This window comes from Sceloporus undulatus, chromosome 4 (genome assembly GCF_019175285.1).
Source record: "Sceloporus undulatus isolate JIND9_A2432 ecotype Alabama chromosome 4, SceUnd_v1.1, whole genome shotgun sequence".
Lineage (NCBI taxonomy): Eukaryota > Metazoa > Chordata > Lepidosauria > Squamata > Phrynosomatidae > Sceloporus > Sceloporus undulatus.
Window position 1 is genome coordinate 230,882,316 of NC_056525.1, and position 15,586 is coordinate 230,897,901.

A 15,586-nucleotide genomic window follows, 5' to 3' on the forward strand; every position below is an offset into this window, starting at 1 on the left:
ATATTTGTGTTTCTCCACACAGAGAAAGACAACTTTTTTCCTGCAAGTTTAGAATTGGGGCCTCACTTATGGCTGTATCTATTCTTAAGAAACAAACAACATAGAAGAATCCAGTTTGAAGATCTTTCCTGACAGCACATCTGGTTCAGCCTTTATACTTAGATCTGAAAAAGATGTGTCTTCTCAGTCAGTTTCCAGCAGCTTTCTTGCATATTTTTTAAAATGCAAAGTGGGAAATTTAACTCAGAAGCAGCCTTGGCTGAGTAACTCTTCCCAAAGACGGTATTTCTTCAGTAGAAGTACCTTTGTCACTGCATACAGGAAGGTTCCTCCTACCTCCTTTATTGAAATGGCAAGTTTAAAATCTTTACATAAAGAGATCTGTTAGATCAAACACTAGCGTGCAAGTCAGAGCCTGTGAAATAAAGAAATCTGGAGATAGCAGCCCAACAGTCAATAACAAGCACATGCTAAAAAAAGTTTTTAAATTGGTCTCTTTTTTATTTTCCTTTAGAAGATGGATAACTCTACTCAAAACACATGAGTCTCATTCACGGTTCATTTTGCAAGGAGCAATGGAAAACATCTTAAGTAAAAATGAATTGAGATTCTGAGCATCTCCTTTTGCTAGTTGTTGTGCTCTTGAAGTGCCTGAGCCATGAAGAGTTTTCCCAGATTCTGTGCAGTGAACTCCTTGATGTTCTGGCTGTAAGTGTTGATTTGACCTGCAACCAAGCAAAAAGAGGGGGAGAGAGGAGAGAGTAAGAGAGAAACAAATTATGAATTCTTCACTTTGGAGAACAGAAGCTACTATCTGTTTTTTAAAAAGTTACCAAACTCAGTTTCTGACATTCCACCCCATTCACTCAACACTATATCACATTTTGGCATACCAAAGAGGCAGTTTGGGACAGCACCATTACATTTCATGGGACAAAGTAAATAGGATGTGCAGGTACTCTTGAGGGGGACAAAATCTGTTCTGTGCTAGGGCCAATGAGATTCCCAGGAGGCTCTTTTTTCCTTTAGCTTTTCCTCTGCTCCCTTCTATACCGAGAAGAAATGGAAAGTGATCCTAACAATGGCGAGGTACAGACCGGCGCTTTTCCAGGCCACAGAGATGCAGCAAAATGCCGCTTTCCTGTGACCTGGAAAAGGGGTGTCCTTGGGGCTTCATGCCCCAGGACACCCCGACAGCCGCAGCCAGAGGAGAAAGGGGCCACCTGGCCCTTTTCTCCCTGGCACTGTTCCCGCAGCCATTTGGTGGCTGTGGGAATGAGGTGTGTGCCAGATGGAGCTCCATTTTGGAGCTCCTTCTCGCGCCGCATTTAGGCCACCATAAGTGGCCGTGACATCATAATGGCAGTGCCCATGTGCACAGGGTGCTGCCATTATCGTGCACGCCATACGTGCTAGGGTTAGGGACCATGCGGTTGCAGCGCAGTCCCATAACCCTAGCACAGCACCAGCACGACGCATCGGGCCCATCTGTACCGGGCCAGTGGACCCTTGCTATCCATGAGGGTTTGGTTCTGGGAACCGCCGTGAATAACAAAATCTGTCTGTGGTCAAGTCCCATTAAACACAGTGGCATAGCAAAATGATGTCTCTTATATAAAATGTAAAAACCAAGGTTTGATACTTGAAATGTATACTTTTTTTGAAATTTTTTAAGCCATAGATGCTCGAATCCATGTATAAAAAATCCATGTATAAGGAGGGCCAACTGTATTTACTTCTCAAGGCAAGGAAATTGTTTGACCTGGATGACTTTGGGCAGAATCAGTTTTGGGATGGCAAAACTCTCCTGGTCATTAAATATGGCAAGTCTGTAGCTAGATGAATACAAGAAGCAAAGCTACAACAATGACAGCAGAATAGCTACAACTGGTTAGCATGCCTTGTGCTAGAATATTAGATAGGAGAATCAACTGTCTTGTCACTGATCCAATGTTATAACCTCAAAAAAATCTGTCTTCCCATTTGGAAAAGACAAAACAAAAACACACGCAATTAATGAATACGGAAAAGATCTGTTAAAGTTTCATTTATTGATAGGGATATCTAACCTTGTTTTGAATGCTTTTAAATGTAAAATTATGCTTAAAAATTAAATCTGTGGATTCTATCAATATGACTCAAAGAACTATTTTTTCTATTTATCTTGAACCTATTTTGGGTTTAAGAAACACAAGTATTTCTCTTCTTTTTATTTCTTTATAATGGATAATTGTGGGCATTGGTTGTCAGATGATATGTGCTATCTGCTTTGAGAACTGTTCAAAATCCACAATCCTAAAAATTTAAACACTTGTTAGACAAAATCTAGAAAGGACAACCACAAGAGATCGTGCAACCTCATAGGATTGTGCAAGTTACACTGCTTTTGCTATAGACCTGGCAATTCTGTTTGCCTCATCAAGGTGACATTTTGTAGGCCAGGCTTTTGTTAGCTAGCTCACACTACTAGCCATTTCTCAAGTCAGACAGAGGTCTCTCTCTGAAGTACTGTACAAATAAAGTGGCCTGTCCCTCCAACTTTTGGTATACATGCTGCAACTACAATTTATTTCCCCTTCTTGTCAGGAAGAGCAAAGCAACAACGCCAGAGTATCAAAATTAAAACAGCTAAGAAGACCAATGCACTTTCAATTTAATGCTCTACTTTAAAAAAAAAACACCATTATATGCCTCAGGACAAATCCAGCTAAGTGTTAGCTTTGATCTCCAACTTAATTCTGTGTAAATTAAAATAGTGAACACTTTCAGTTCTTCTCCTGACTCTGCTAAAAGGTGGTGGTGGTGGTGGTGGGACCCAAAACATTTTGGCTCTAGATTGCCGGAGCATAAATAGACTGTGTCTTCCCCAAATACAGGAAAGGGAGAATGCTTCATTAAGTCTTTTGCCTCCTCCAACTCTTTAACAAGGACTGAGCTACTGGGAGAATTCATTACCAGAATTCAAACCATATCCATTCACAACAAGGCAAAAAGGATAGAAGCTATGCAATTATGCTATAAAATCATGACACTGTGTCCCATTAGTATCAGATCATTTGAGTAGCAGCATTTTCAGTGCTCATGAAATTACACTTCAAATGTAGTTATCAATATGTTATCTTTAGCTCTTGCTCTTGAATCATCTTGAGAAAGGGGACCAAGTTAAAACATTGGGACAATTTACATGTAGCTTTTAAGCAGCTGATCATTTTCAAAGCATGAAGACAGTTCTCCAGCCTCATATGTCCACAGTTTCTACACGGTATAGCCCATTTTCTATCACTTTTAGTCTTTAATTTCTATCCTTCTTTCAAAGGGTAAACTATTTTATTTTTTTATTTTTTTTAATATAAAAACTTTATTGATATAAAACATACATACATATTTACAAAACATACAGACTACGTCCAATATTTTACTACAAATACACATATAAACAAATCTTCTACATCCCTAAATACAGTGGTACCTCGGGATACGAAATACCCAGCTTACGAATTTTTCGGGATACGAATAAATCCCATAGGGATTTATTGTTTCGGGTTACGAAAGTTTTTTCGGGTTACGAAAAAACTCCGGCGCTGTTTTAAATGGAGCCGCGGCTTTTTTCCCCATTAGCGCCTATGGGTTTTCGGCTTACGAAGGCTTTTCGGGTTACGAAATTAGCCGCGGAACGAATTAATTTCGTAACCCGAGGCACCACTGTACAGTATCAAACATTAAGAAGTCGTAATATAGCCTTACCTTATACAAGTTCCATTCCTACCCTTCTTAAAACCCCAACCACTACTACTACTTCTACATCCTTCTTACATTACCTTCCTCTCATTCTCCTTCTGACACTCAACTTACCTCTAATTTTCCTATACCCTACTTACCCTACATACACTAACCCTCTTCACTTACTTCAACTTTCTACTTTCCTTCTCCTTCCTTTCCTCCTACTTCTTATTCCCTCCTTCCCCTCACTTCTCTTAACTCCAGCTTCCTCTTCTCTATGCTCAGCTTTATTTTCTAGCTTCTTCTAAATCTTACTTACACCTACATACAATTCATACAAAAACCACTTCATACCTCTTCATTTCTTCATTCATCCTGACTTCCTACCTGCCAATAATTGTATATTCATTGTTTGAGTTTGACTTTCTTATAATGAAATCTTTATTCGTGGATCCAATCTCCCAAATCAACTATTGCAACCCTACCACTGCTATTCTTCCCCATTTTGCTTCCAAAAAGTCTGTTACCTTACGCCAATCTTCATTAAATTGTTCTCTAGGTTTGTTTCTTAATGCTTGTGTTAGTTTGTCCATCTCCATCCCATCGTATAATTTCATTGACCATTCTTCCAAAGTTGGATTCTCCTCACATTTCCATTTTTGTACGTAACAAGTGCGAGCCAAGGCTATCATTTAATATACAATCTTTTCATCCGCCCCTTCTATTACATTTCCAAATATTCCTAACAAATAAAATTCTGGTCTGAGTTGTATTTTTTTCTTCAGAATTAGCCCAATCTGTTCGTTTATCATATTCCAGAAGTTCCTTGCTCGTTTGCAAGTCCACCAACAATGGTAGAAGGTTCCTGGTTCTTTTTTACATTTCCAACATAAGCTGGATTTAGATTTATATATTTTTGCAAGTTTGCTTGGTGTGAGGTACCACTGAAAAAACATTTTGTAGAAATTTTCTCGAATACTCTGAGAGACTGTGAACTTGTTATTATCCTTCCAGATTTTTTCCCATTGTGAGAGTTGAATCTTGTGACCAATATTTTTTGCCCACTTAATAATTTGTTCTTTTACCACTTTATCTTCCATTTCGTACTTTAGCAGAATTTCGTATAATTTCCCAATTATTTTGTTATCTACATCTAGCAAAGTTTTTCCTAACTCTGATTTTCCTTCATCCAAATCTAATCCCGGCTCTTTATTGTCTATTGCATACCTCTCAAGAATCTGTCTATATGTGAACCAATTTATATTCCACCCTTCGGCATTTAGATCCTCTCTTGTTCTTAGTACTGTTTTACCATTTTTTCCCCAACAATATCAGAATATTTGTACCATTTTGTTTCTCTAATCATTTCTTTTCTGTAAAATGCCTCGTGTGGGGATATCCAACCTGCTTTTTTAGGTATTATTCTTCTCCTATGTTTGTTCCACACTCTTATCATAGCTTTCCTAACACAATGGTTGTTAAAGGCTTTATTTGTTTTGTCCTTTTCATACGCTAGGTACGTGTGCCATCCATAGCTTAAACCGTCCCCCTCCAGTTCTAACAGATTATTGTTCTTCAGTATCACCCATTCTTTTATTCTTGTTATTTTTTAAAAATAGTTTACCCCTTTTTTTTTTAAAGAAACAAAGGGTAAACTATTTTAAAAAAGAAAACATGCACTAAGATTTCCTCTCACTTACTGTAGCATTCACCTCCAACAATGGCAAAAAATATAAAGGTGCTAACTACCTGGGTAAAGAAATTTTTCTGTAAAGAAACTGGCAGTAGGAGAACCAGCAATGTCGGATCTTCAATTTTGGATTAAAAGTCAATAACAAAGTTCTGGGACATAGTCTGAAGTGTGTAATGTTGTTCCCTTGATGACTCTAAGCAGGTCTGGGTCTAACTGGTATGTCGATGGGACACTGACTAGGAACTTTATGAATGTTATCTTGGGAAGCAACACAGATGCATATCATACACTCACCCTATTCAGGTACAGTGGAGCCTTATCTTACGCAGGGGAATCCTTTCCAGACTCCCTGTGTAAGCCAAAAAATGCATATGCCTGAGCCCCATTCAATATAATGGGGCTTGGGCATGCACACCATTCTATTGTTGTGCAGCTTCAGCATAAGCTGAAAGCCTCATATAGTGCGCCCACATATGATGCAGGTGCACTATTATATAACTGTGCTGAATATATATATGGGGGGAGAGAGCACACTGACCTCACTCCCTCCATCACTGCACTCCACAGCTGGAGAACAACAGTCTAAAGATGAAATATCCCAATATGTATGAAAGCTTTCCATGAGATCAGTGCCTTTGGAAATTTAGGGTTTTCTATCACACAGAGCCTCCCAAAACTGAGGAGGCTCTTCCAGCTGTTGCAGAGCATTACTCAATGAATAATGGGAGGAGGGGGAATCATACTGGAACCACCACCTCTACTGTTGCTTTTTACACATGTGGAATGACACTGAAGGGGGTGAGGCCAGTATGCTCCCCCTACCTTCAACATGGTTAAACTCCTGAATAGGGCTAATGGTGTTTTCAATTTCAATTTGGATCTAACATAACTGTTTATCTTAAAAAGACTGTTACATTAGTTTTATAATATTTGCCTTGAAAAAAAGACAGTAGCTTTAGTGTAGTACATATATAAGGTTCTTTGAAAAGTACTTTAAAAAGGCAGCACTTATTCCCTATTAGCTTCCAGATCTGATTGTCTGATTAACAAATTGTAAGCCGCTCTGATAGCCTTGGCTGAAGAGCGGGGTATAAATAAATTATTATTATTATCACACAGAAAATAAGCAGGAAGGGAAAGCATCCACCCATCTCCAAGTCATTACCTGCAATCAGCAGGGATTCCATTCTGGGAGGAGGCTGTGGTGGTTTGAACAATTTGTTCAAGTCTTCTTCAGGGAGAGGAGGTTCTCCTCGACTTTGACGCTGCAGGTTTTCTTGCTGACGTCTTTGCTGATACTGGAAGGGTACAGAAACAGAGAAGTAGGCTACGTGATCCAAATTGTATCCCTACAATTCATACAGAGAATGTGCAGGAGTTGCCTTAACATGATTTAGATCATTTCATGAAACTGACCCAGCTTTCAAAATGCTCTGTCCTTTTTCAGACAAGAAACATAACACCATGTTTTATAAATTGCCACTTGGCTTCAAAAAGAGGTCTGACTTTTTTTCTACCTGGTAGAACAAAGGAGTTTCCATCTTTCTTTCATTAGGTGACCTATCTATCCTTACCAGTTTTCAACAGTCCAAAGATTGAAGGAGGCTAGCCCAAAGGTGGCTAGAAATGTAAAAAGAGAAGATAATTTTAGTTATATGCCTTAGAGATATTGCTACGTTTGTAGCTTGAAACAACTTGGCATGACCGCCAGAGGTTTCTGAAGCAACACAGGCCTCAATATGAATGTTGTGAAAAAGCCAATCATGACCTAGAAGTTTCCAGAAGCATTACCTCCATCCCAAGGTTGAATGGCAGACTCAAGGCTTCCGCCATTCAAAACTGATTTCAGATAACAGCCTACAGAGGATATTCAGGCCCCTCACATTTTTATGGCCTTGAGTCCATTTTGGATGCGGTCAACTTGCCCCATAAAATTTGGTCTCATTCAACTGTACCTCATGAAGTTAAGTGTGGAGTTAGGAGTCAAAACACTAGAAGGGGGAAAAGACACTCAAGACAGTCCCCCTTCCCCGCAAAAAGCTCCATAGAGTTCTCAAATGTCTTCAAATTTTAACATATGGAGAGAATCTGTAAGATAGGACACAGGAGAAAGGATGGGATGTGAATCAGTGTGGTACTGGGGTTAAAGTACTCATTTGGGCTTTGGAAGTGCCAGGTTTTAGTCCCTACTCATTAGGTGATCCTGAGCCAGCCACTTTTTCTCAACCTAACCTTTGCCACAAGAGGAGGAGAGAATCATGGCATCTGGAACTTCCTGGTGGAAATGGAGACCTTATAAATGTAACTAGAATGGAAGTGACAGTTTCTCCCACTAGTGGAGTAAAGCAGCTGTGCTTCTTTTCACTTATTTCAATCAGAGTCTAGTAAATTTGTAAATTAATTTTCAAGACACCATATGCTGCAAGGCCAGCAGGATGGAATACAGAGGAGTTAGCAAAATGTGTATTCTCAATAACCTCACAGTTATTCTTGTGAGTAACTCATGAACTATGCAAAGGGATTTTGTAACACCTTTGAGACTAAAAGTGCAACAAGATCCCTTTGCATACTGATATTCGAGACTAACATGGCTATGTCTCTGAATTCGTATGAACTAATTACTCTTCTCTTAATGTTCATATGTTAAAGAGCGCAAGAGACACTATTAAAATGGGAGAAGACAAACATTTTAAAATCCTGGTCTTCTTCAATTTCTGGTTGTTGAGCAAAGAAGTATCTGGTGCCATTTTAATGCCTGACAGGAAAACCAAAAATACACCCTAATTTAGGAAATGTTAGAACATAGGAGCATAAAGTTCTTTTATCTTGGACAGTGAGAAAGTGGAAAGAACTGGGAGAACATGATGAAGGGAGAAAAAGACAAAAAGATAGCTTATCAGGTAAATTTATTCTTATACTTGGCATTGAGGCGGTGCATTACTTACCAAAACTGCTTGCTTGTGAACACAAATGCTCTATATCTAAGTATAATGAACAGAGTGACTGTGCTGCAATGAACCACATCCACAGCAATTATAAGTTAGGCAAGGACTGGAGTGTAACAGTGCTAGATTTCCCCTTCTTTCTAATCTGTTTTTCCATCTCTGAATTCTTCTCATAAATTTGCTCCTGCAGATTATATTGGCAAGCGAAGGAGCTGGATGAAGTCACGGCACAGCAATCAAGCCTATGCTTTGCATGTAATGGAGGTCTAGGATGGAGAGATTAGCTTTCTGAACTGGCTCTGTATATTTAGGAGAGGCAATATAAAGATCCTGCAATTTGCATCCTATTACAGAAGCCACATAATATTATGCTTTCACCCAAAGTGATGTGCTTCAGCCTGCCCCTGAAAACCAACCTGATGTTTCTGCTGCTGCTGCTTGCTGGTGTTCCTTAGGTAGGTGTTGTATTTTACAATATCCTGGCTCATCTCGTCCACTCTATCCATCAATAGCTGAAGGCTCTTTCCAAGGTGATTACTGAAACACACAAAGATTTGCAACTGTGAAGACTGGCCAATATTTTCTTTCTACAGCAGATTTAACTAATCCTTCTCTCTGAATTTACAGCAAATTTAAATCTACTCAAAAGATAATCTGAGACAACAGTTCCAATATTTACCATTTATTTGGCTCTTTCTTTAAATATGAAGTTGATGGATATTGATATAGGGATGTGACTTAAAATATTGCTGACTCTGGGACTTTTTGTCCAAATAAGTAACTTTCCAAGCAATTGTATTTTTCTCAATGTGGTCACCATTCTTTAAACTACTCCTATATGTTACAACTCAGTGTTAGTCAGAGAGGCAAAAAGAAACCGTAAATCATCAGCTTTGCTACATATAGTCCCAACATTGTAGAGGAAAGATGGGGAATGTGCAGCCCTCGGGAGGTTGCTGGATTGTAACTCCCATCAGGCCTAGTCGGCCTAGTCAGAAGTGAGGGAACATTAGTTTTGCATTGAATACCAGATTTTCCGAAAGTGCTTCACTCCAGATGTTTGTTTTTTTTTAATTAAAACTCACATCAGACCTAGTAAGCATGACTAATATCAAGGACGATAGAGGTTGTAATCTATGTACATTTCACAAGAATGAATGACTTATGTTTATTTCAGTTTTGTTGGCAAAGCTGGCAAATATACCATTCTGCTGCCAATCCTAGCTAGACTCATCCCTTCTGTACCACTAACTGTCTTGACTGGAGAGAGTATAGATGGTTATACTGGCTGATTTCAGTCTTTTAAATGCCTGGTTTTCAAAGAGTTAAATGCCTGGTTTTCAATTTTCCAACCCCCCATTCCTGCAGTCTTTTTGTGCGGGTCCATTTCTTTTATGATTTTCACTTTGCAAATGTTAAGTATTTAATGAAATTGTTTTTATGAACATTGTGATCTAGCACAGGGACTCCAGTCACTAAGTTGCATGCAAATCTAAGTGGAATTACATTAAATAGGGGAAAAAATAAATGGTCAACTTAGTTCAAAGTACTATTTTAAGTTAATGCTGCAAAATAGGGAATTAAGATAATGAACTGGTGGTAATCATTCATGTAAAAAAAAGTTTAGGAAAAAAAATTATTTTCTTTCCAGTGGAAGGGGAAAACAGACAAGTAAGGTATTAGGGATCCGTACTATATTAAAAATCAGAACTATAACCATTTTTCATTTTAAACATTGAATTCAGACAAGGTTATGCAAGTATACATCCCATTCATTTAGACAGAAGAGCTACAGAAATACTTAACCCTCTCTAACTGCAATCCGTGTGAGCTATAAATGTGTTGCTTTGAGTGGATTCTTTCCTAGGTCCCACATACAGCTTCAGGAGCTGAAAGGTCTTTGCGTGCCATTTTGCAAATAACAAGAAGCAGCTAGGACTGCTCCTCATTGCTTCCTCTGCCATATACTCTTGTTTTAGAACATCCTGAGAATCTGTGGCATTGATTCAACTAATAACTGATTTTCTGGGAACATTTCCACTCCCAGGAAAAGGGCTTCAGACAAACAGCAAAACCCTTTTAGAAACTGCCACAACTTAGAACTCATAGATCCCGCATGAAGTATCTGTTCCTTTTTATATCTATGTCCAATGACTAATGATCTTTTTCAGAAAAGTACAACCATGGGCATGTACAAGATTCATCCATATTAACCTACTTTACTATACTGCAACTAATGCAGAAGCATTTCATAAACAATAAAACAATTAATTGTATTTAGTGATAATTTTATTTATTTATTTATTATTTATATCCTGTCTTTCTTCCGGTGTGGGACCCAAAGCAGCATGCAACACCTGCTAAAATTTCCAAACAGTTTCCAAAGGCAGCCCCAAGTAGAACATGTTAACATATTCCAAATGTAATGTAATTAAGGCATGTGTCACTATAGCCAGATCTTATGTCTCAAGAAATGGGCGCAGTTTAGCGTAAGTTTTAATTGTGCATATGCATTTCTGGAAACAGCTGAAACCTGGGTATCCAGTCTAAGATCTGAGTCTGGAAGCATGCCCAAGCTGCAAACTTGAGATTTCAGAGTGTGTGAGACCCCATCCAGCACAGGCTGAATTCCTATCACAAGCCTCACATATTTTGTAGGCAAGAAAAGGTTTGGCAACAAAATGCTATTTCATAAGATTTTCTCTGGGGTCAATTTGTCAGGGCAGGGTTTTGCACTAGGATACTACTGGTAAAAGCTACAGTATTCTGATGTGTCCTTGGCAATGAGAGCAAGCAGCAAAATATGTGAAAAGACTACATGAGCAGATGTCATCAGAGACAAAGTGATAAGCTTGTATTAACTATGCTAGCAGTTTTTCCATAGATCCCTGCTAGGCACCCAATGCTCAGACTTGCTCTTCTCTAGTAATACAAACAGATGGAGAAGAAATTAATTATTGGCCATGTTTGTTGAGTCCAGCTTTATACCCCCCACCTAGCTTCCTAGGTTTGTGAAAGCCTTTTGTTGCAAAACATTTTTGAACCCCATTTCTAATATGAACACAAAACTATGGAAAACTATGGACAAACCCTCCTGAATTAGAAGATGTTTAAGCTGAAAAATCATATAAATGTGAAGAAAGTGGTTTCAAAACTTTGTGGTTCTTATGTATCTTTTAACATGCATACCATTAACTCAACTGGTGTGGCCTGGAAAACATAATTATTTCCCTAAATAACAAAGATAAATGAATATGCAAAGTGAACTTGTAGCACCTTTGAGACTAACTGAAAGAAAAAAAACTTACATGTGCTTTTGTATACTTGAACTTACCTCCTCAGATCCATGAGCATGCATCTGAGGAAGCAGGCTCAAGTCTACGAAAACCCATGCTACCAGCTTTCTTTCAGTTAGTCTCAAATATGCTAAAAGATCCCTTTACATACTCTTTTTCCAGACTAACATGGTTATGTCTTTGAAAAATATATCAAAAGTATTACTGAAGTGGGTGACACAGACATTGAAACAACTGATGCAAGTCTGAGGGGAAAATGCAGAGAGAAAAGGTTGCTTACTGGTGACTGTTTCTTCAAGTAGTCATCTGTGAATTCACACATTTGGTGGATCTACTAGCAAAGCAAAAGTTCTCATGTCCTTCAAGCTGATATGTTGACCACAAGAAAAACTGTCTAACAAGTAAGCAGTCTCCAGTTTCAAAATGCCATAGACTCAAATGGTTTGTGCGATAGCTAGGACAAGACCAACTCTGTTTCTGTTACCAGTGGATGAAGTTTGTTGTGACCTTTCAAAAATTCTTTTTACCAAGGGATGAGTGAAACAGGAAGATTTGCCCACAGACTAGAATCTTGAAGGAAATGCTGCTGAATAATATCTCAAGAAATATAGCAACATATCCCAAAACTGGTCACACATATTCCCAACAATGAACCTAGGATAATCATGAAGAGACAGTCTGACGGCTATATGAAAATATGGACCTTTAAGATCTATAATCACAGACCAATCTTCATCTAGTACCAGCAGAAGAGATGTGGGGGGGGGGGGGGGGAGGATTAATTTAATGGGGGGGGGGGGGGGTTTTAAAACTTGATTTATTGAAGTCTGAGAATTAGTCTTAATCCATCATCACTTTTTGTATGGTGAAATGACAAGAACCCTTGATGCCAAGAATATGCGGAGATTTGAACTATTACTCCCTTCTGTAAAAAGTGTGCAGTCATCTTTTTGAAGTACCTGACATGGTAATGTGGTGCGAACCAGCTTCAGGGTGATAAGAGCTTGCACACACTCCTTTCAGAACAAAATTGAGTACTCATGAGTTTGTTGTTGTAGATCCCCACACAAGGTAAGGGCAGTCTAGTGTTGTGAGAAATGAAACTGTTATTATGCTAATGTGGTAGCATGGTGAAATGTCTCACAATGTTTAGTATCTTCTGTTTGTTTCTTTCTGGATGACAAGAAGTAGCGACGGATAGAACTTCTTTGAGGAAAATGAAACTTGTGATGGAAGATTGTTCCTCACTGTCCCTCTCCTCCTTCTTTTGCTCATGCTTTTTCTGCTCCATGTTCTTTTGCGAGGCTGATTCCTTAACAGGGTGCTTCATTCTATTCAACTACTTCTCAAAAAAAACAAAACAAAAAAAAACCTATCAGGTGTTGGCATGGCCTGGGCCTGTCAATGTGGGGATACCAATGTCTAGGTGAGGGGTACCAGGCTTGAATCCATACCTCTCTATACTAAGCCTCAAGCTTATGACAATGACAGTTGTATTGATGTTTTTTTGACTAACAGTTCCTTAGATGGGGAGGTCTAGAGAAGATACAAACTGAACTCATATACAGGTGCCTGTGGTTGACAACACAAACCACAGCTTTTATAGCTATCTTCCAAAGGAGGGCTTTTAATATCAATAAATAATTTCTGAATACCTGAGGTGTGGTTGCCTGACAATGCAAGCAAACTCAACATTATGATTCTTCTCCAAACACAACAGGCACTGGGATTGGCTGTTCCATGAAACACCTCTTAGAAGTCCATTTTGGAGCCATAAGCTCTCGAAAGATCATTTGACATCATTGGGACTAAAATAATATGGCAAAGAGTACTCAACAGCTGATTGGTGGTCAAGAAAGAAAAAGTTCAGTTAGCTGATGAGGAAAACTCTGATGAAGAAGACTGCTAAGTGTGTTCCTGTTGCGGTTGCAGTAGCAGCAGCCACAAATGAAAATGAACTGAGGGGCAAGGCAGGAATAATGTCTTGTCACATAGTAGAAGGGCAGGACTAGTGCTAAAATGGTTGCTCAGCTCTAGAAGGTTCTGAACAATGCAGTGCACAGGTGCAAGTGACTCATATGCATGAGACCTCAAAGAGAAACAACAGAGACACATGAGAAATATAAATTGGAGAGGAAAAAAAATATTGTTTACAGTGTGAGGCAGGTAGGGTTTTGAGGGAAGGAAATCCTGTTATGTTGTGCTTAGCACAGGCTGCTTAGCAACATTTTGAAACTTAACAGTGTAAACCTTTATTCTACATCTTTCTCCAACCTGTCTTCACATGATCCCAATATCCAAACCTTTAACTTATATTTCTATTATATTCTGGAAGGATAAGTAAATAAGTACATCTCAAACTTACAGGATGATTTTTGACAAAAGTCTAATGCGAAGAATGAGGAAGAAGCACTTACTTGCTTGCAAGACTGAGCAATTCATGTCTTGCTGCTACTGCCGACTTCTTTTCTAGCTCCCAAAGAAGAACGTTGATAAGGTAGGAATTCTTGATTATGATGGGTACTTCTTCAAACATATTTTCAAAGGTAATGGTTGCTTTTTTCAACCTGAAAAGAGATGGTCAGATGTGCATGTTTTTGAGAGCTTCCTCTGGATCTAGCAAAAATACTCAGCAGACGATTCAGGACAGCCCAGGCTGTCTCATTCTTCCAATTCAGAGAACAGTTAAAACATTTATAGCAAATGGGAGAAACAGTATGGAAAATCTTTTTTATTTAAGAAGCATGGAGAATTCTTGAAGAGAAACAGAACTAGACAGGTTTGGAATCTAAAAATTTTACAGCAAAGCAGTGAAAATTCAAACTGGGTTCTGGGAACTCTGGGTTCCTTGTAAGCTTAATGAGAGTCTCTTAATAAGGACATCATTAATGGTGGACAGTTCAACCAGCACAGAGGATACCTTCTATATCTGAGGATGCTCTACCTGAGGATTTCCACCAGTCATTTTAAATCATTGAATTGTTTAATATGTCTTTAATCTGTTTAAATGATTTTATTGTCTTCAATTCTGTATTGTTTTAAATTGTCTTCATTGATGTTATTGCCCTTGAGATCTCATGATTAAGGTTGGGATAGAAATATTTGAATAAATAAAATAGAATGAAGTGGATAAACATCTCTGTTCATATGTGGTAACAGTGCCAGCAGGCTTGCAAAGTGATACTTGTATGTTAACACTTCTGAGAAAGTAAACCAACCTACGAATGCTCATGCTGCAACTTCTTTTGCACAGTTAGTCTCAAAGGTGCTGTAAGATCCCTCTGCATACTGATATTCCAGTTTAACACAGCTATATCTCTTAAGGTTAATGCTTGATGCTAATGTCTGTTACACCAGAATGCACTTTTTATAGGTGTGCAGTGATGGTAGGGTGAAGCATAGAATGTAGTCCCTATCAGTAGAGAAACCTGCTCTGTCAGTTCCTTAGGAGCTCAGAGGCAGGAAGGCTGTTTTTTCTGGCTTTTCCCTGTCACTGCTAAGCCTGCCATCAATTCACTCCAGCCATTGCTGCCAACATCATCATTGTGCTGCCATTGCCACTGATTATGACGTAATTATGCCAGCCAACAGAAATTTGGTATCTGTATGTACATATATAACACTAGAATCTTCAGAAACTGGGGCTTTTTATCCTGCTGCTTTGGCTCTGAGAAGTCCCTCTTACACCAAATTTATTGCCCTCTTGGTGCCAACTGAAAACTTCATTGAATCAAGACTTTACATGGCAGTTTTCTTCTTGGCTTTTATCTCAGCAAATGTGAAATAATTATTACTAGGGAACTGCTCTAGGAAATTGTCAGCAGGTGAACTCACTGTTCAAGACTAGAGAAGTAAATGTTTATATCACGGCAATGCCATGACATTCCATGATGCACTGGAGTTCTTTGGCAGACATTCCTCAGAAGAGTCAA

At 38.7% G+C, this 15,586-nt stretch overlaps 1 protein-coding gene across 1 annotated transcript in view; it reads right to left on the bottom strand.

The window, feature by feature from the left end:
* Positions 1 to 477: 477 nt before the first annotated feature.
* EIF3H (eukaryotic translation initiation factor 3 subunit H) overlaps positions 478 to 15,586 on the bottom strand; it is a 144,064-nt gene continuing 128,955 nt past the window's right edge. Inside the window, exons 5-8 of the mRNA XM_042462275.1 lie at positions 14,072 to 14,221; positions 8,775 to 8,895; positions 6,579 to 6,711; positions 478 to 725 (exon numbers count right to left, since the gene is read on the bottom strand). Of these exons, the coding sequence (XP_042318209.1) occupies positions 628 to 725; positions 6,579 to 6,711; positions 8,775 to 8,895; positions 14,072 to 14,221 (502 nt within the window). The 3' untranslated portion in view covers positions 478 to 627. The remainder of the gene's footprint in view (positions 726 to 6,578; positions 6,712 to 8,774; positions 8,896 to 14,071; positions 14,222 to 15,586) is intronic.